At 39.7% G+C, this 22,427-nt stretch overlaps 1 protein-coding gene across 1 annotated transcript; it reads right to left on the reverse strand.

Annotated features, from left to right (window-relative positions):
* Positions 1-541: 541 nt before the first annotated feature.
* Positions 542-21,891, reverse strand: LOC112263977 (neuropeptide FF receptor 1-like). Its single transcript, XM_024440600.2, has 3 exons — positions 21,473-21,891; positions 6,028-6,127; positions 542-5,673 (listed from the first exon to the last, which is right to left on the reverse strand). The coding sequence occupies exons 1-3, from the start codon at positions 21,849-21,851 to the stop codon at positions 4,653-4,655; spliced, it is 1,500 nt and encodes a 499-aa protein (XP_024296368.1). The 5' UTR covers positions 21,852-21,891; the 3' UTR covers positions 542-4,652.
* Positions 21,892-22,427: the final 536 nt, after the last annotated feature.

Raw genomic sequence — 22,427 nt, forward strand, 5'->3', positions numbered from 1 at the left:
AACAAAGTAAATGTTAAACACTATATAACCTGAAAACATGGTTAAAACTATAATGTTTTACACCATGGATGGTCAGTCCTTGCATCCATAGCTCTGTCTATGAATTTGAGCGTGGTTACATTTCTCCAGCCCCATCCCTCAGATTTTTACAGAAACAGGGCTTGCAGAACTCTTATTGTTTCTACTGCTGATTGCCGCTTTAAAGCTAGTACACCCTGGTAAAACTGCCACATCCATTTTTGGATATTACAACAACAAAGAATTTACTGCAAACAAACAAACAGTTTTGTTCCCCACTCTGACGTCATTGCATGCGGGATAAACAGAAGAATACGTACAGCAATTTTTTTTTGCACCATTCTGCCAGACGCTACTCTCAACAAAAACAATAACAGACGCTGTGGTGAACAGTTGCGCTGTTTACCCAAATGCGGTATGATCTTCAAGAGAAGGATGATTAGAAAACTTATATCATCTTTTTTAAGTGCAGAACACCTTACACTGCATTTTCAAAATATATTTATTAAGCAATGTTCCTCCACCCACTTTATAGACTATTTTCAATGCAAGGCACCATTTAAAACACATGGTGGAGTATCAATTTACATGTAGCATAGCAACCAATTATCACAATTACCATGTTCATGTTTCAAGACAGATTCAATTAATAGCACTGATTACTTTCAATTTGATTTGATTGAAATCTGTAATATGAATAATTTTGACTAATCTGTCATTGCAACATGAACTCAGGTTAAACATGGTTTGTTATGATAAAACAATTACTCCCAGAACATCAATAATATCAGGATACATAAACATACATTTTCAAACACCACTCCCACTACAAATAGATAACACAAACAGTAATCTGACAATAATAAGATGTAATGGGTTAATTACATTGATCCTGCATTAGTATATACAAAGTGGCTCTTATCCCATCGTTAAATAAAATATGCAAAATTACATTTGGGTATTGTAAAAAACATTCTACTACAACCTGGTAGGCTTGCCTCACAGGAGAGGCTTCCAGTTGTCAGAATTATAATATATATATATAATTATATATAATTATACCTGTGTCAGCAGGCAGTAAGTAGCCTGCTGTAAGTGCTACGTAAGTTGTGTCAACATAGAATCATGTATACTGCATAAACACTTCCATTACAGATTGGGTCAATACACTTTCCAATTTAATTCAGGAGGTAAACTAAAAATCCAATATTCCTCAAGGTTTTCCAGTGAGATGTGATCTCCAAAGTGCAAAGGGCATGAAGACTTAAGGTTGACATTAGGATTGGGCCAGAGCTTATCTGGTGCCATGCCACTGCCTAAACAAAGCTACCCTGTCTTCTGTTTTCCTCTATTTCTTTCTCAGGAGGATCATGGTGAAGACAGGCCTGAGACCTCAGCCGTGCTACTACCTGTCTGGACAGCACCTAATCCAGTTTGGACATCCTTTGTTGTTCTGACAACAAGCTTTTTTCAGTTTTTGTCCAATATTTATTACATTTACTGAGGGTCTCAGCATATCCTTGTTTTTATCTGTTATTTCTACTCTGGTCCTGCTGGCACTGTTTTTTACTCCCACACATCACCACAGAGGAAATGTTATTTGACAAAACTGACACATTTGAAATAAACCCCAACCCTGCTTCCTTTAAACAAACAACAGTTGCAAGCATTTCCAGTCTGTAAATGGGAGAATCTGAAAAGCCGTTGACGCCATGCTTTCTCCTTTCGCCCCATCCCCTCCTGCCCACAAAGCTCCCACCACAAAATAAACCACATAATACAATATACTGTACACAACACAAATGTGGAGGCTTGCAGTACACCAAGCAGCATAACGCCATAGCAACCATACTGTGTAAAGACTAACACAAACATTATTCAGCAGATCTTTTTGCAAGCAAGCCGCTTTGATATTTAAACAGTTGCAAATGAGGCTGTTATCTTTTTTTAGATTGTATTTGTCTTATCAGGTTACGGTTTGTTATCTTGTGTTCTATAAAATATTAGCTAGATTGAGTTTTGTAAGGACTTGCCAGATGATTACCATTAAAACTATATTAGTAGTAAATTAATTAGGTCTCTATGGGTACAGTAACCATAACGACATTGCTTAACAATGACATATGGAATAGAAAAATAGCAATTGTTTTGTGTCATACCTCTGACCTGAGCGTGCTTTTCAGTTGAATTAGTGCTCTGTCTTTTCAGCACCTGAGTAAGTCTACCCAATGATGTACGGTGGGGTTGAAATTATTGACACCCTTCAAAATAACCGTATAAAATAAACAATTAAAATACTCAATTATATTGTATGCTGGAAAAATTGAGGAATTATATTATTTTATACTAATTCAGAGAAAGAGATCGTTTAATAACAAGTAATACTTTTTTATTAAAAAAATATTGACACCCCCGTTTTCAATACCTCACCCTGCGAGGATAATGGCACTGAACCTTTTTCTACAATGTTTTATGAGTTGGAGAACACATTGGGAGGGATCTTAGACCATTCCTACATACAGAATCCTTCCAGATCCTTGAAATCCTTTGTCTGCACTTATGGACTACCCTCTTCTATGGGTTTCATGTCCGGAGACTGAGCTGGCCATTGCAAAATGTTGATTTTTGTGTCCAAATAAACATTTCTTTGTGGATTTTGATGTTTTACATTTTGTATTAAAATGTTTAAGTTCAAAGTATGCATTAAGGTGTCTGTAATAAAATGTTGTTTGCAAAACTAATATACACAGGAATAAATATTTTTTTTACAATGGTGGAGGAATGCAAAAATGGCTGCATAGTGGCTTCAAAACAGCAGCCCCTGTCAGTCCTCTAGTGTTTATACTAGGGATGTATATAAACTCTAGATTGCAGATGCTATATATTGGCCAATGAGAGGCTTTGAATTCACTGGACGACCATATTGATTCTCCTTAGAAGAAGCAGTCCTCCAAAGGAATAAATGGAATTCTACAGTATTTCAATTAAATGTTTCAAGCACACAATGACATGTATTTAAGTATTTTTGTCATAGTGGGGACAGTAACATTAGGTACTGTCTAGAAATTATACTTTAAGAAAAATGTTTTTACATATTTTTGTATGTTTTGCTCACATAATATAATGGAAAGGTAGCCTCAGTGATATGATATAGATGCATAAAGTAAACATTGTAGTGGGTAAAGAGCGTTTATGTGCGAGGCTCATCTTTTCCGTTTTTTTGTTGCCCTGGCTACTACGCTGTGAACAGCATGAATGGCACCCCGTCAGTCATCTAGTGTATATATAAATCATTGCTTTATACCAGGGGTTCTTAAACTTTTCAAGTTTGAAACCAAAATTAGAAGTGTAACGTCCTCCAGTGACCCAAATCGTCCTCCAATGACCCAAATTAAGAATAAATTATGTGTGATTAGATATGTATTCTCATAACTCTTGACCCACCTCTCACATGCCCAGGGCCAACATAGGGTCACGATCTACAGTTTAAGAAACCCTGGTTTATACACATACATTTGGTCCTACCAAACTCTAGGCAAGGCATATTAATATTTCCCTAGTTAGAAAAACTGTCTGACTAGCCCTTAGCAATATTTGTGAGCGTTTGTTTTGTTTGACTCAGCCCCTTTTGGCGTTTTCATCAGTCCTATAGAGTAAGGGCATTCTCAGAAAACTTTAATAAAACCTTACATAAAATACATCTTTCTCACTCCTTATTAAACTGATATGCTTGTTCAGTAACATGTACAAATGTATTGATCAATAGATAGTTTGGTCCCTGTTTTCACTAGCGACAGGGACTAGATTTCAGTCCAATACTGCTTCTCCAAAACAGTTATTTTCCACCCGTATACTTTTTAATAGTTGTTTAAAACGTATAACTTATTGTGTTAGTCATTACTCTTATTTTACTGCAATGTTGAGGTAGCTCAGTATTTAATTGCACCGCTTACCTGTGTATACGATGAATAACCTTTGCTTTAATTAGATATCATTTGATTTGTTGTGCTCTGTAGTATCAGATAATGCACTTCCCCTCTGTGCGGAAATTTGTTTTGCTTCAAGTTTCAAGATTGAATTGAACCAAACTGCCTTTTTCTGAGGCATTATGTTCTTTGAGACATTTTAAGAGACATCTATATTGTTGACAGTGTTCAGATTGAGACTACTTTAGGGCTAAAACGTTGACATTAAATAGTCTCAACTATATCCCCTCTCGTTGTTTTGCTGACATTGTTCAAAGAAATCTTCACTGAGCAAAACAGAATTCATTTTCCACTAATTCATATTACAAGCAAAAACAGAATAAGGGTATCACCATGATTGATGTCTTTGCATTGCTTTGCTTTGTTCTCTTTCTTTTCAAGTCTATCTTTGGTGTTTGGAGAGTACTTAGTGGCTCTTAGATTATAGTTTGTCAGACATTTTCAAATCCCTATACGATCTAATCTAATGTTGAGATGAGTCCACTTCCTTCACAATGAGTCCACACATGCCATCTGAAAGAAAAGAAAATAAGATGGTGCCTATCTTTTCTATGCATTAAGAATGCGTTTAGATTGTAAATGTAATGTACATCTAAATGTAAAATATTATTAGGGATGCTGAAAGCACCTCCACGGTTTACATCCCCACTAATGATCCCAGGCCTGACAAACTCCCATTGGGCTGGTCTGCTCGTCAACCTGTAGCCCCTTTTTGTTCATCCCATTTCCATTCCCTATTCCTCCGCCTGCCCCAGTCCCCCCAACCTCAACATGGACCGTGTTGCTTCCCACCTTAGAATTTTTCTTCAACTCCAGCTCAAGATGGACAGAGTGCATCACATTACCGTCAGTATACACTTTGTTTCTAGCCCCAAATGGGAGAGGATTGGGGTTGCTTGTAGGCTCCCTCAGGCCGCCTCCACCCTCTCCACCATTACCCCCACCCCCTGCTCTGCCTTCCCGGTTTCCCCTCCCTGCTACCTCAACCCTATTTCCCGGACGGCAGCAGGAGTTGGTCTGGTAGACTGCCTGGAAGCCCCTCTTGAAGTTCTCATTGAAGTATCCGTAGATGATGGGGTTGACAGAGGAGTTGGAGAAAGCCAGCCAGTGGGCGAAGGGGAAGATGTATCCAGTCAGGAGCTCCAGCTGCTCCTCGTCCAGCCCTGCGTAGTCTGTCAGCAGCATCAGAGTCCACAAGGGCAGCCAGGACAGCATGAACAGCAGGGCTACTACGATCAGCATCTTGATCACCTTGATCTTCTTCTGTGAGATCAGATGCCTGCCCCCCTCATGCCTGGCTCGAGGAGGAGGATGTGCTGCATCCTGAGGCTCTCTTCTTGACACCACGGAGGTGTAGAGCTTCACGCCGATGCGTCCGTACATGACAGTGATGAGAGCCAGGGGCACCAAGTAGATGTGGGCGAACAGCACTGTGGTGTAGACCTTCCGCATCTTCGGGTCGGCAAAGTTCTCGTAGCAGGAGTACAGGGGGTAAGTCTTGTTGTAGTCCTGGTTATACACCATGTAGTGATCGGCCACTTCCACCACGGTCAGGGCAGCTGCTGAGGGGCACATGATTACCACAGCCAGGACCCAGATCATCGCTATGGTCACCTTGGCAACTATTAGGGTGAGTTTGGGTTGAAAAGGGAACACAATGCAGCGGAACCTGTGGAGAGCGGAAATAGACAGAGGAAAAGGAAGAACACTTGCTGTTTGTTTTTTTGGGGCAAGGCAAATCCATGTCAAATCTGTGTGAACTTCCATATTTTATCAACAGCTCTGCAAACCTTTCTCTATCCTTCCTGTCTCTTCTATCTATCCAGCCATCCAATCAACAAGTTTAAACAAGTTAAAATAATGAAGCAAATAAACTGTAAAAGAGGTAGAGGAAGAGGCATTGGCAAACCTAAAAAAAACAGTCGGTAATTTATGGATCAAATCTACTATTCTCCATTCACCACCACCACCTCTCCTTCACACCACACGCCCCTGCCTCTCTGTAGATCTCCATCATACCAACCTGTCTACTGCAATGGCCACCAGGGTGAAGACTGAGGCAGCTACAGACATCCCCTGCACCAGACCACTCATTTTACACACAGTGTTGGTAAACGGCCAGCCTGTCAACAAAATAAATGACAATTACCAACAACATCATCTTGTAAAATAATTGTAAATAAAAAATATAGACTTTCCCAGCAGCAATTTGTGTAACTTGAGTGTGTACAGCACTAGGCCATATACAGCACAGTGGTGAACACGTGTGTGTTGAGTGGTTAGATTCTGCACAAATGGGAGTATAGAGTGGACCCTTCTTCATAGAAGATCTGTGTTCAGTGAAATTAATGACCTTAATGAATGATCTGGCCTACAACCTGGCCTAAACGTCAATAGAGTATAGTATTAACATACTCCCATTTAATTTTCACCCAGTTATTCATTCAGGCTTTGCATGGGTGGAGCTTTTGCTTCCCTGGTGACATCACCAGGCGGTATAGTCCGGCGGCTAATCGTCAAATTTTTGGAGAATTGTGGCTTTTGTGATAGAGGCATCAAATTTTACACAGCTGGGAGTAGTCCTTATAAGTATTTTAAGCTATACTGCCATCGCATATGTTTTCATATTACCCCAGCTCCCTGGGGCCATATTCGACAAGAGTCACATGGCTATATCATCATAGATAATACAGTGCCTTAAGAAAGTATTAATACCACATTTTGTTGTTACTGCCTGAATTCAAAATTGATTCAAAAAAATATTTCACCCATCTATACACAATACCCCATAATTACAAAGTGAAAACATGTTTTTAGACATTTTTGAAAATATATTGAAAATGAAATACCGAAATATCTAATATACATGAATATTCACACCCCTGATGGCATACATATATGTTAAAATCACCTTTGGCAGCGATTACAGCTGTGATTCTTTCTGGGTATCTAAGAGCTTTGCCCACCTGGATTGGTTGTCAATCATTGCAAGACAACCATTTTCAAGTTTTGTCATTGATTTTCAAACTGATTTAAGTCAAAATTGTAACTCGGCCAGGCAGGAACATTCACTGTCTACTTGGTAAGCAACTTCAGTGTAGATTTGGCCTTGTGTTTTAGGTTATTGTCCTGCTGAAAGATAAATTCATCTCCCAGTGTCTGGTGGAAAGCAGACTGAACCAGGTTTTCCTATAGGAATTTGCGTGTGCTTAGTGCCTTTCCGTTTCTTTTTTATACTGAAAAACTCCCCAGTCCTGAACAATTACAAGCTTACCCATAACATGATGCAGCCACCACTATGCTTGAAAAATGGAGAGTAAAACTCAGTAATGTGGTATTGTATTTGCCCCAAACACAACACTTTGTTTTCAGGACATAAAGTTAATTGCTTTGCCACATTTTTGGTAGTATTACTTTAATGCTTTGTTGCAAACAGGATGCATGTTTTGGAATATATTTTTATTCTGTACAGGCTTCCTTCTTTTGACTCTGTCAATTAGGTTAGTATTGTGGGGTAACTACAATGTTGCTGATCCATCCTTAGACTGGTTTCCTTCCTCTCCTGCAACTGGGTTAGGAAGGACGCCTCTATATTTGTGGTGACTGGGTGTAGTGATACACCATATAAAGTGTCATTAATAATTTACCATGCTCAAAGGGATATTCAATGTCTTTTTTTTTACCCCTCGACCAATATGTACCCTTCTTTGTGAGGCATTGGAAAACCTCTCTGTTCTTTGTGCTTGAATCTGTGTTTGAAATTCACTGCACGACAGAAGGACCTTACAGATAATTAATTGTGTGTGGGGTACAGAGATGAGGTAGTCACTATTATTGCACACAGAGTGAGTCCATGCAACTTGTTAAGCAAAATGTTTAATCCTGAACTTATTTAGACTTGCCATAACAAAGGGGTTGAATACTTAATGATTTAAGTAATTTCAGCTTTTCATTTTGTATTCATTTGTAAAAATGTTTAAAAAAAACATAATTCCACCTTGACATTATGGGTATTGTGTGTAGGCCATTGAGAGAATGTCCCAACTCATTCCATACATTGAAACTAGTTCAGTGGAGTTTACTCTTTCCATCTTTCTCCCTGTAGCCTCGCTCTTCTCCGCTGTGAGGAAATGGGTGTTTCAGAAATATGTGAGTCATGGAAAAATACCATGTTTTACTGAAAGCGTACCGCCATATACGCCTACTCACGCTCCCTCTCTCCAGCGCTCGATGTCGCCGGTCTACTAACCACGGGCCCTGGCAACCATTATTACGCACACCTGCTCCCCATCATTACGCACACCTGGACTTCATCATCACCTTGATTACCTTCCCTCTATTTAGTCCTCAGTAATAAGGCAGTATTGGTGTGTTTTCATGTTCAGTGCGCATCTGTTTTATTCATTTGCCTTGCATCATTGTTATTAACCTCTCCTTCTGCACCTACTTCCTGAGTCTCTGCGTATACGTGACAACTTGAGTCAGGAAATGTGTACTTTTCCACCTATAACATTTGCAATTATTTTATAGCATTATTTTATGTGACCATCTGACAAGAGCAGAGATAGGTAACAGCTGCGCATATGCACTTGTTGGGGGATCCCTGCTATGTAAAAGGACACTACATCCCCTTACTTTTTGGTGGGAGAAGGATCTGGTTCATGAGAAAAGAATAACAAGCTCCCCCCTCCTTGCTAGTATCACTGCTCTTTATTAAGCTTTTACATACTGGCTTCAAGGCCTTCGTCAAAGCTTAATAAAGAGCAGTGTGCGGGTTTGTTATTTTTTCTCATGTTATTCAACTGTTACCATGCACCTGCAACAAAGATAGCTCAGATGTGCGAGTGCCTTTAGAACGAACTGGTTCAAAAGTTGAGAGTTATCAAAGGTAAAGTTTGTTCTGAAACGTGGAAATCTTAAGAGCTGGTGTTCGGTCCCTGGTTGCAATTTATATATGCAATTCTAGGGAAGAAGGCACAAAATGTCACAGATGCAGAAAATTGTTCATAGCAATTAGAAACAAATACGATGTAAATATTACGTTGCTACAGTATTACGTTGCTAGGTGTCTGTAGTAAGTACTTGAACGCCAACGACTATGAAACAGATCGAAAATGATGGGTACAGATCCCCGAAGAATACTCAAAGATACAGCTGTTCCTTCTGTGTTACACCATGGACTGGATCTGGTGCAGGGCCAAAATACAGAGCCGTGTTTGAGAAGAAAAAGCAGCAAAGTGATCGTGTGGAGGTTCAGTTACGGCCAAATATATTGGCACCCTTACACTTTTCTTAAATAATTCCCTATTTATTCTAAAATAAGTTGAAATTTAAAATAAATGTTGGTCTCCACACCTTGGTATTGGATTTCCAACATGACAGAACCAATTTTATTTTTGTAAATTTAAGTTAAATAAAGACAAAGGGCATGGTCAAAATGATTGGTAACCCAGAGCTAGTACCTGGTTGCACAGCTTTTAGCCAAGATAACTACAGACAAATGCTGCTTGTAGCCATCGATGAGCTTGCTGCTGGCAATTTGGCCACTCTCAGTCCAGCATTTCTTCTTGAACTATTCCAGGGTGCTTTTGTGTGTTTGGGGTTGTTGTCCTGCTGGAAGGTCAACAACCTTCAACAGATACAGTTTTTGGACACTGGGTTGAACATTGCACTTCAAAACACCTTGATAATCTGCTGATGGATGTCATGATGTCTTCCATACTTTAAAGGCCCACAGTACCAGAGGCAGCAAAGCAACCCTACAGCATTATTATTATGTTAGGGGCTCCCGAGTGGCACAGTGGCCTAAGGCACTGTATCTCAGGGCTAGAGGCGTCACTACAGAGCCTGGTTTGATTCCAGGCTGTCCCACAACTGGACGTGATTGGGAGTCCCATAGGGCATCGCACAATTGGCCCAGCGTCGTCCAGGTTAGGGTTTGGCCGGAGTATGCCGTCATTGTAAACAAGAATTTGTTCTTAACTAACTTGCCTCGTTAAATAAAGATTAAATAAATAAAGTAAATACATTACCAAACCTACCCCATGTTTGATTGTAGCGAGGGTGTCTCTTCTTTGAGTGTGTCATTTGGTCATTGGTAGGGAATATTGTGGAAAGGAATAACGTGCCCTTTTTACGTAGCAGGCATTCCCCAACGAGCACACATGCATAGTTGTTACCAATCTCCTCTGGTGTCATTCAGCCATATAAAATAATGATATAAAATAATCGCAAAACCAATGGTACTTCTGATAAAACGAGTAGCTAATTCAGCCATACACATTCAATAAAACAACGTATTTCTCCATAATGTGTATTTCGGCAGAGCAAATCACGTGATCCGTTTTTTTGTCCCAGCTGTCTCACTGTCTCACAGGGAGAGGGAGAGAGCAAACTTCAACTAGTTTCAATGTATGAAATCACTTGGGACATTCTTGATTTTAGGTAAACTTCTCCTTAAAAGGTGGTGAGGAGAACACAAGAAAATGGCTCAAATATGCCATATACAGGTAAATGCCAGAATAATGGAAACACAAGTAAATAAGGGATACAGAGTATATTGAAAGCAAGTACTTCCACAAAGGTATGATTGAGTTAATTAAGAAATTAACATCCCATAATGCTTAGGGTCATGTATAAAAATGCCAATTTGCCCATTATTCTGTGTAACAGGCTATAAGACCAGATCTAATTGACTTTGAAAGAGGGGTCTCAAAGAACCATAGGGGGTTTAAGTGCGTGCGTGTGTGTGTGTGTGTGTGTGTGCGTGCGTGTGTGTATGTCTCAGTCACCAGATCTCAACCCAAATGAACACTTATGGGATATTCAGGAGCGGCACCTGAGACAGCTTTTTCTATGACCATCAACAAAACAACACATTTTTTTGTGGAAGAATGGTGTCGCATCCTTCCAATAGAGTTACAGACACACGTAGAATTTATGCCAAGGCACATTGAAGCTGTTCTGGCTTATGGTGGCCCAACACCCTATTAAGACACTTTCGGTTGGAGCTTCCTTTATTTTGGCAGTTACATGTATTTGTTTCCTTTTTAATAAGTGGCAAAAAAGTGCCCAGAAATCTATCCAAATTTCTGATTATCGAATATACACTGAACAAAAATATAAATGCAACATGCAATGTTTTTTTATTTTACTGAGTTGCAGTTCATATAAGGAAATCAGTCAATTAAAATAAATTCATTAGTCTATGGATTTCACGTGACTGGGAATACAGATATGCATCTGTTGGTCACAGATACACTACATGGCCAAAAAGTATGTGGACACATGCTCATCAAATATTTCATTCCAAAATCAAGTGCATTGATATGGAGTTGGTCCCTCCATTGCAGCTATAACAGCCTCCACTCTTTTGGGAAGGCTTTCCATAGATAGTGAAAAATTGCTGCGGGGACTTGCTTCCATTCAGCCACAACAGCATTAGTGAGGTCGGGCACGGATGTTGGGCGATTAGGCCTGGCTCGCAGTAGGCATTCCAATTCATCCCAAAGGTGTTAGATGGGGTTGAGGTCAGGGCTCTGTGCAGGCTAGTCAAGTTCTTCCACACCGATCTCGACAAACCATTTCTATATGGACCTCACTTTGTGCACGGGGGCATTGTCATGCTGAAACAGGAAAGGGTCTTCCCCAAACTGTTGCCACAAAGTTGGAAGCACAGAATCGTAGACTGTCATTGTATGCTGTATGAACCATGAAAAACAGCCCCAGCCATTATTCCTCCTCAACCAAACTTTAAAGTTGACAATATGAATTAGGGCAGGTAGCTTTCTCCTGGCATCTGCCAAACAAAGATTTGTCTGTCGGACTGCCAGATGGTGAAGCATGATTCATCACTACAGAAAACGCATTTCCACTGCTCCAGAGTCCAATAGCAGTGAGCTTTACACCACTCCAGCCGACGCTTGGCATTGTGCAGGGTGATCTTAGGCTTGGTTGCAGCTGATTGGCCATGGAAACCCATTTCATGAAGCTCCCGATGAACAGTCCTGTGCTGACGTTGCTTCCAGAGGCAGTTTGGAACTCGGTAGGGAGTGTTCCAACCAAGGACAGACAATTGTTACGCACTACACGCGTCAGCAGTCGTCGGTCTCGTTCTGTGAGTTTGTGTGGCCTACCACTTTGCGGTTGAACAGTTGCTGCTCATAGACGTTTACACTTCACAATAACAGCACTTACAGTTGACTGGGGCAGCTCTAGCAGGGCAGAAATTTGATGAACTGACTTGTTGAAAAGGTGGCATCCTATGACGGTGCCACATTGAAAGTCACTGAGCTCTTCAGTACAGGCCATTCTACTGCCAGTGTTGGTCTACAGAGATTGCATGGCTGTGTATAAAATGTTATACACCTGTCAGCAACGAACATGGCTGAAATAGCCAAATCCACTAATTTGAAGTGGTATCCACATACTTTTGGCCATTAAAAGTAGTTTATCATTGTAATCAGCATACTTCTGGGGAACATATATCAGTTTTTAGAGAGTTTACTATACATGTAAAATATTGTAACTAGGCCTGAGGACATTACAAAAAAACTAATTTGGGTCACTATATCAGGTGTGTTTCCTAATCGATTCCACGATTGATTAATGATGTTTGTCCCCCATGAGCCACTGTAGATGCAGAAGCATATTTCACTTCCTCAAAATACCAGAATTAATCTAAGATAACACAAGAAACCTGTAATACATTTTTGCATAGGATGTTTTAGTTGCGCAATTTTATATCGAACTGAGCTGGTTGGTGCAGTATTTCTGAAGTTCAAAAATGCCAAAATGTTGTCTTATGTAAACAAAGTCAGAGCTGATGGGAAGGTCTGTCTCACTGTCTATGTTATTGGATAGAGAGCTATCACTGCAGTTTTTCACCCCATGTTAGTGGGCAAATGGCCATTTTCAAATCAAAACCCAACCTTAATTTGCCCGTTGTGACACACGGACGTTGCAAACTCTGTTTTAGACAAGACTGACTTCATGACCAATATTATCTTATTACACTTTGTACACAATTTTGAAACTAGAATTGGGATTTGTTTCAAAGGGGTTGTTGCTTTTTAAAGGCAGCCACTCTTTAAAGTAGACCAATATACAGCATATTTGTGTTCTACACATCACCCCACACATTTTAATCTATCATTGGGCTTTATTTACCTTTTATTTATGGAGGTATGGACATGTGCCTACTGTCCAATATGGCCCCATGGAGCTGGTTGGTGGCCATATTGGAAATGGTTGCCGGGGGGGTAATGGACAAAATCTGTGATGGCACTATAGCCCAACATAATTACACTTACCCTAGCGGTGTGTAAAATTTCATGCCTCTTATTACAAACTTGTCCCCTACAATCAGACCACTCCCAGACAGTCCAAGCAAAATTCTTGAGTTACAGTTTTCACTTAAATCGGCTTGAAAATCTATGGCAATACTTGAAAATGTCTGTCGAGCAATGATCAACAACCAAACAGACAGAGCTTGCAGACTTTTAAATAGAATAATGTGCAAAAAATTGTCAAAGTCGTAGACTGTTAGGGTATAGACTGTTAGGGTCACTTGAAGTCACAATGAATATAGGAATACACACACTCCGTCTCTGAAGCATAGTAGATGAGTGTGTGGTGACGGCAGTGGGGATAAGTGACAGGGCTTAAGACACCCATTAGCTAATGGATCTCTGAGAGAAGAGAAACTTCCTCTCTCTCTCTCCTCCCTGCCACACATCACACCCCCCACTGCACTTAACCCCACCGGTCTCATCCCGTCCCTCCCCTCCTCCCTCCCGTCCCCCCCTCCGTCTATCAGGCTGTCAGGGGTTGGAATGGATGGGGTGTGGGATCCTGCCCTCCTCCTAATGCAGGCATGTGATTGATAGATGACTAAGTGAAGATATAATTTAGCAATCAGGGCTGCTGGGCTATTTATCCTGGCTGACAAGGGGGCCGTTAAGCATAGAGCATGCTTGACCTGTGCCTGTGAGGAGGCTGTCGCAGGGTATTGAGAGGGAGGAGGTCTAAATATAATACACTTATAGCTGCCATTCAAACAATACACACTCCGCACCAGACAAGGTGCACTGATGGGCCTAGGATCACTAGTCTAACCATGCTTTCAGTGTGTACGACATTTGTCTCAATTCTTCTCTCGTTCCCTCTTTTTTTTCTATTCCTCCTCTTTCTCAATAGTGTGGGACTATGGTTACGCGCAATGCTGTCGGGGGTACGCCAAATAAAAATGTGATTCACATTTTCAAAACTGGAAAATATAAATGTACCGTTTTGAAAATGTGATTCAGCTTACGTTTTCCCCAAGGTGTCTACAGCATTGTGACGTCTTTTTAGGCATTTCCCTTGAAGAATGGCTGTAAGGGACCATATATGGCATGTGGTCACATGGTGTCTCCCGCAGAAAACCTTGAGTAAAATACTGAGGTAGCCATTTTTCCAATCGCTTCTTATGAGAAACCAACTGCCTCGACGGATATATTATTGAATATATTTGTTAAAAACACCTTGAGGATGGATCCTAAACAACGTTTGCCGTGTTTCTGTCGATATTATGTAGCTAATTTTGAAAAAAGTTTGGCTTTATAGTTTTTCGGTCGATTTCTCAGCCAAGCATGGTGAAGAAACGGGAGCTTTTTCGCCTACAAAAATAATATTTTGGGAAAAAAGGAACATTTGCTATCTAACTGGGAGTCTCCTGAGTGAAAGCATCCAAAGTTCTTCAAAGGTAAATTATTTAATTTGGTTGCTTTTCTTATTTTTGTGAAAATGTTGCCTGATGCCAGCAGAGCCTAGCATAGCATTATGCCATGATAAACTTACACAAATGCTTGTCTAGCGTTGGCTGTAACGCATATTTTGAAAATCTGAGATGACAGTGTTGTTAACAAAAGGCTAAGCTTGTGTTTGAATATATTTATTTCATTTCATTTGAGATTTTCATGAATAGGAAAAGTTTCTAGGGGTATTTATGTCCATTGCGTTATGCTAATGCGTTTGAGGCTATGATTACGCTCCCGGATACGGGTCTGCTCGTCGCAACTGGTTAACAATCGGCAAAGTACTGACAAGTTTTTTTTAAATTGAGAGACGAGCTTAAAGTTTTCTTTACTGACCATAATTTAAACTTGTCTGACCGCTTGCATGATGACGAGTTTCTCACACGACTGGCCTATCTCGTGAGGTTTTTCTCTCGCCTGAATGATCTGAATCTAGGAATACAGGGACACTCCGCAACTATATTCAATATGCGAGACAAAATTGAGGCTATGATTAATAAGTTGGAGCTCTTTTCTGTCTGTATTAACAAGGCCAACACATAGGTCTTTCCATCATTGTGTAATTTTTTGTGAGCAAATTCATTCTAGCTTACGGACAATGTCAAATGTTATATAGCGAAGCACCTGAATGAGCTGGGTGTGCAATTACGCAGGTACTTTCCCGAAACGGAAGACACAAGAGGGCCTCATCGAAATTGCAACAATCGATTCTGTGAAAATATAATTTAATCAGAAGCCACTGCCAGATTTCTGGATAGGACTGCGCTCAGTTGCCTTGGCAAATTGCTCTGTTAAGACACTGATGCCCTTTGCAACCACGTACCTACAGTTGAAGTCGGAAGTTTACATACACCTTAGCCAAATACATTTAAACTCCGTTTTACACAATTCCTTACATTTAATCCTCGTAAAAATTCCCTGTCTTAGGTCAGTTAGGATCACCACTTTATTATAAGAATGTGAAATGTCAGAATAATAGTAGAGAAATGTAATTATTTCAGCTTTTATTTCTTTCATCACATTCCCAGTGAGTCAGAAGTTTACATACACTCAATTAGTGTTTGGTAGCATTGCCTTTATATTGCTTAACTTGGGTCAAACATTTTGGGTAGCCTTCCACAAGCTTCCCACAATAAGTTGGGTGAATTTTGGCCCATTCCTCCTGACAGAGCTGGTGTAACTGAGTTGGGTTTGTAGGCCTCCTTGCTTGCACACAGTTTTTCAGTTCTGCCCACAAAGTTTCTATAGGATTGAGGTCAGGGCTTTGTGATGGCCACTCCAATACCTTGACTTTGTTGTATTTAAGGTCATTGTCAATTTAGAAGACCCATTTGCGACCAAGCATTAACTTTCTGACTGATGTCTTGAGATTTTGCTTCAATACATCCACATAATTTTCCTACCTCATGGTGCCATATATTTTGTGAACTGTACCAGTCCCTCCTGCAGCAAAGCACCCCTACAACATGATGTTGCCACCTCCATGCCCCATGGTTGGGATGGTGTTCTTCGGCTTGCAAGCCTTCCCCTTTTTCCTCCAAACATAACGATGGTTTATTATGGACAAATAGTTATATTTTTGTTTCATCAGACCAGAAGATATTTCTCCAAAAAGTACAATCTTTGTCCGTGTGCAGTTGCAAACCGTAGTCTGGCTTTTTTTAATGGGGGTTTTGGAGCAGTGGCTTCTTCCTTGCTGAGCTGCCTTTCAGGTTATGTCGATATAGGACTTGTTTTACTGTGGATACAGATACTTTTGTACCTGTTTCCTCCAGCATCTTCACAGGGTCCTTTGCTGTTGTTCTGGGATTGATTTGCACGTTTCACACCAAAGTACGTTAATTTCTAGGAGACAGAACACATCTCCTTCCTGAGCGGTTTGACGGATGCGTGGTCCCATGGTGTTTATACTTGCGTACAATTGTTTATACAGACGAAATCGGTACCTTCAGGAGTTTGGAAATTGCTCCCAAGGATGAACCAGACTTGTGGAGGTCTACAATTTTTTTCTGAGGTTTTGGCTGATTTCTCTTGATTTTCCCATGATGTCAAGCAAAGAGCCACTGAGTTTGAAGGTAGGCCTTGAAATACATCCACAGGTATACCTCCAATTGACTCAAATGTTGTCAATTAGCCTATCAGAAGCTTCTAAAGACATTACATCATTTTCTGGAATTTTCCAAGCTGTTTAAAGGCACAGTCAACTTAGTGTATGTAAACTTCTGACCCACTGGAATTGTGATACAGTGAGTTATGTGAAATAATCTGTAAACAATCGATGGAAAAATTCATGCACAAAGTAGATGTCCTAACCGACTTGCCAAAACTATAGTTTGTTAAGAAATTTGTGGAGTGGTTGAAAAACAAGTTTTAATGACTCCAACCTAAATTACATGTGAACTTCCGACTTCAACTGTATGTGAGAGTGGATTCTCGGCCCTCACTAGCATGAAAACTAAATACAGGCACAGATTGTGTGTGGAAAATGATTTAAGACAGATTCCAATTTAACAGTTATGTGCATGCTTTTTTGATGAACATATAAGGTTTTACATGTAAGATGGATAAATAAATATTTGTACCCTGGTCCTAGAAGAGCTCTTTGTCGCTTACCACGAGCCGGGTTGTGACAAAAACTAACACTCATTCTTATGTTTAATAAATGTATCATATAGTGTGTGCGTGGCAGTCTTACAATGATGGCAAAAACAACATTTGAGAGTGCGCTGACCCTGGTACTAGTAGTGACGCCTCTAGCACTGAGATGCAGTGCCTCTGACCGCTGCACCACTTAGTTACCTGTCCTCTGTTTAGAATATAAAAAATAAACATGTACAAACATTTTAAATGTATAATGTATTTGATTCATATATATTTCTTTCAGGGCGAATTGGAGGGGAATAAACTTGTAGTTCTGTTCAGGACTACACAACAAGTCACCGGATACCGGATGACTGGAGAACAACATTAGAAGATGTGTGGGGACACCTTTTTGACAATCAAGGCCTTAGAAGCGTTCTGAAAAAAAAAGGCCCAACCCCCTTTCCAAGGTTGCCCGGTTCAGATAGATACACAGCGAACAACACGGGAAACAAAAGGCATTTTTCACGTGAATACATTCATGATTTTTCTCCAAGTAAGTGGTGGTTCATGTGTAAGGTATAAGTGAGACTAGTTTCTAAATGTAGCAACATTAAGTGTCTCTGTCCCTCTCTTCCTTTCTCTCCATGTCTTTTGTAACAAGCAGCCATATTGTTGTCAGTCCACTAGGGACCTGTTTCTTATGTATTAAGTGTGTATGTCTATCCTGTGTTACTATTTAGTTAGCTAGTAAATAAATAATTAAACCAAGTTGTGTAGTACTGAATCATCAGTAAGGCTCAGGTTTTTGCAGATGCAAGGATACAACTGTTCAGAAGGATGATATTATATGAGGTTATGGTTAATAAGTTGACTGTTTATGGATGTGATAGTTGTTTTGTTTGTTTTTAACTAGGCATGTCAGTTAAAAACTTCTTTGGAATAGGGGGCAGAATTTTCACTTTTGGATGAATAGCATGCCCAGAGTGAACTGCCTCCTACTCAGTCCCAGATGCTAATATATGTATATTAGTATTAGTATTGGATAGAAAACACTCTGAAGTTTCTAAAACTGTTTGAATGATGTCACAGACATCATTCAACAGAACTCATATGGCTGGCAAAAATCCAAACAGGAAGTGGGAAATCTGAGGTTTGTAGTTTTTGAACTCAGCCCCTATCGAATTCACAGTGGGATATGGGTTATTTTGCACTTCCCAAGGCTTCCACTAGATGTCAACCGTCTTTAGAACTTAGTTTCAGGCTTCTACAGTGAAGGGGGGCCTTATGCGAGCTGTTTGACTAAGGGGTCTTGCCAGCAGCCTCATTCTCAGTCAGGCGCATTTCACATGACAGGTAGCTCTCTTTCCATTGCTTTTCTCCAGACAATGGAATTCTCCGGTTGGAACAGTATTGAACATTTATGATAAAAACATCCTAAAGATTGATTCTATACTTAGTTTAACAAGTTTCTTCGACCTGTAATATAACTTTTTGAACTTTTCGTCCGGCTGGACCTGAAAGCGATTTTGGATTTGTTTACCAAACGCACTAACAAAGAAGCTATTTGGACATAAATGGACATAAATAGACATTATCGAACAAAACAAACATTTATTGTGGAACTGCGATTCCTGAGAGTGCATTCTGATGAAGATCATCAAAGGTAAGTGAATATTTATAATGCTATTTATGACTAATGTTGACTGCGCAACATGGTGGATATTTCTTTTGGCTGGTTTGGGCTCTGAGCGCTGTTCTCAGATTATGCTTTTTCCGTAAAGGTTTTTAGAAATCTGACACAGCGGTTGCATTAAGGAGAAGTGTATCTAAAGTTCCATGCATAACACTTGAATTTTCATCAACATTTATAATGAGTATTTCTGTGAATTCATGTGGCTCTCTGCAATATCACTGCATGTTTTGGATCTACTGAACATAACACGCCAATGTAAAATAAGATTTTTGGATATAAATATGAACTTTACCGAACAAAACATACATGCAGTGTGTAACAAAGTCCTATGAGTGTCATCTGATGAAGATCAAAGGTTAGTGATTAATTGTATGTAAAGCATTTTTGAAATCAGACACTGTGGCTGGATTAACGAGACTTTTCTTTAATATGGTGCCTAATACTTGTATGTTTGATAAATTTGATTTATGAGATTTCTGTTGATTTGTATTTGGCGCCATGCAATTTCATTGGCTGTTGGCGAGGGGTTCCGCTAGCGGAACGGGGTTCCCTAGTCCTAGACAGGTTAAGAACAAATTCTCATTTATAATAACAGACTAGGAACAGGGGCAGAATGAGGATTTGATCCAACAACCTCTCGGTTACTGGCCCAATGCTCTAACCACTAGGCTACCTGCCGCCCCATAGGTAAAGACCTTTAGAGTTTAATTCGGGAGAAGGTAACTCTAGAACTGCTCTAGTGGTGCCCCAAATCCTAATGAGTTAATTGTTACATGATTAATTAAATTGGGTAACAATTAAACATAGTTAGTTAATTAGATAAATAACAGTCATCAGATTAATGAAAGTAAATTCATGACAAACATGTCAAAATACTGCACCAGTTTTTAAAGGCACCAACTTCGTGGAACGACCCTGGTACATCCATTTTTGGACTTATAAATGAATGATGTACGCATTGATTCTTGAAGAATATAACTTGTAAATGGCTCATGAGCTTAGTTCAACTGCCGTACCACATCAGAAACCAAAATAAAAGCTTATTTTCATTCAAAGTACATGTTCACATACACTAACCTCAAAACATGGTCACACCTGAAATTCTGATGAATCTCTGTTGCCTCTACACTAAATGTCTAAATTGATAATTGTACATTGGCCTATGTCTAATATGATCCGTGTACAGTAGGGTAACGTGGGGTAAATTCCCCCCCATTTTAATTTTCCAACACTTTCCCTGGCTGATTCATAATGATGTGGCATCAACTATGCATGGACATTTTAATATGAGGATTCATTAATTAATCATATTATCTAATTCACTTTCTAGCAATGTCATGTTAATTATATGCACAGGCAGGATTTGAATTAGCATTCACATTGGTCTTGGGTTGACAAAAAGATAGTGGACAAGTATAACATTTTTAATGCTTATGGGCATCCATTGGTCCCTCCAAAATCTAAACCCAGTCTATGAACTATAACATATTAATAGTCACCTGATATACTTTGTTAATTATAATTGTTTGCTAATGTGCTTTCTTTTTGATGAGTCATTCGATTCACAAATTACTTTAATATCTACATACCAGACCTGAGTGGAAATGGATCTGACTCAATCTTTAGGTCTGATATTGATGTGTCACGGATATTACACTATTCATGGATTGTTTCTAGAGTGGAATTAAGTTTGTAGTTAAATTCACATTGATCAACACATTCACCTTGATATGGAGTTAAATGAATGGGATGTAATCAGTGGTGTGAAGTAAAAATACAACTTAAGTAGTTTTCGGGGTATCAGTACTTTTCTTTACAATTTATATTTTTGACCACTTTAACTTCACTACATTCCTAAAGAAAAGAATGTACTTTTTACTCCATACATTTTCCCTGACACCCAAAAGGACTCGTTAAATTTTGAATGCTGAACTGAAATTGTCAAATTCACACATTTATCAAGAGAACATCCCTGGTCATCCTACTGCCTCTGATCTGGCGGACTCACTAAACACACATGCTTTGTTTTTAAATGATGTCTGAGTGTTGGAGTGTGCCTCTGGCTATCCATTAAAATAACAAGAACATGGTGCCGTCTGCTTTGCTTAATATAAGGAATTTGAAATGATTTATACATTTACTTTTGATACTTAAGTATATTTAAACCAAATACTTTTATACAAGTAGTATTTTACTGGGTGACTTTCACTTTTACTTGAGTCATTTTCGATTAAGGTATCTTTACTTTTACTCAAGTATGACAATTGGGTACTTTTTCCACCACTGGATGTAATAGAGTTGATGATGCTGAGTTGCATTATCCTGCTCAGTTGCATTCGCCAAACTCAGACAGAGTTGAGTTCACCAGCTTAGTTAAACCAAGTTGTTTTACCTACCTGTGATGAGGTTGTCCACAAGAGTAGTGGGGATGCAGAAGATGCCCACCAGCAGATCGCTGACTGCCAGGTTGAGGATGAAGAGGTTGGTGACGGTTCTCATGCGACGGTTCCCCAGCACGATCAGACACACCAGTACATTACCCACCATGCACAGCAGGAAGATGAATAGGTAGGCCAGGATGAAGCTAGCAGCCACAGGGAGGGAGTGCTGGTAGTAAGGGAAGTAGGTGATGTTGTTGGTGGTGGTGTGGTTGGAGTCGTTAATAGCTCTGTGATGGAGGAGGAGGTGATTGGAGGTGGTCAGGGCTGTCATGGTGTCTGAGGAGCCCTCCAGTTCAGTCAGTCCCTCCTCTTCACCACTGTTCCACACCTCCATCACTTCTTCCTTCTTCAGGATGGATTGGTCTGATAACACACCACACCTTGTGACACAAACAAAAACATACAATCAGGAACTATTGTGAAATTATAATGTATTCATTCACTGTGTATCCATACAGTGTGTGACAGTGCTGGACATACCCTGTGCACGTCAACAAGATGAAATAACTGGACTGATAAAAATTGTCAAAATCAAATAAATATTTATTAGGCTATAAAACAGATGGTTTTAAGGAAGTTAAAACACACCATGCTAAAAGCTTATTGAACACAACAAAAACTGTTGTGTCTGCATATATCATGTCTACATCTCCCTCCCACTATTCAAATAGACAACCTTTCAAGACACAAATGATGGAGTCATGCATGGTTCACCAAATTATATTTTGAAAGAGGAAGTAACGTACTTTAAGAATATGTTTTAATTTCAGTCTCCTCCATCTCCACTAACAAACTAATTGTATGGATTTTTTTCCTGAATAATAATGTAAAATTAACATCTGTACAAGGCCAAACATCATGTGAAGGCCAAATTACAGATTAGGAACTTCTTGATGCAATTGGGGCCTTT

Source organism: Oncorhynchus tshawytscha, linkage group LG12 (assembly GCF_018296145.1).
Source record: "Oncorhynchus tshawytscha isolate Ot180627B linkage group LG12, Otsh_v2.0, whole genome shotgun sequence".
In the NCBI taxonomy this organism is placed as follows: domain Eukaryota; kingdom Metazoa; phylum Chordata; class Actinopteri; order Salmoniformes; family Salmonidae; genus Oncorhynchus; species Oncorhynchus tshawytscha.

What these genes read in the sequence shown, in the direction of transcription:
- LOC112263977 (XM_024440600.2), bottom strand. Translation starts at nt 21,851, where the DNA reads ATGGAGGTGTGGAACAGTGGTGAAGAGGAGGGACTGACTGAACTGGAG. An exon ending in TGTGGACAACCTCATCACAG is followed by an intron (nt 6,128 to 21,472) that starts GTAGGTAAAACA and finishes TTTTGTTGACAG; the next exon opens with GCTGGCCGTTTACCAACACT. An exon ending in GTGGCCATTGCAGTAGACAG is followed by an intron (nt 5,674 to 6,027) that starts GTTGGTATGATG and finishes CGCTCTCCACAG; the next exon opens with GTTCCGCTGCATTGTGTTCC.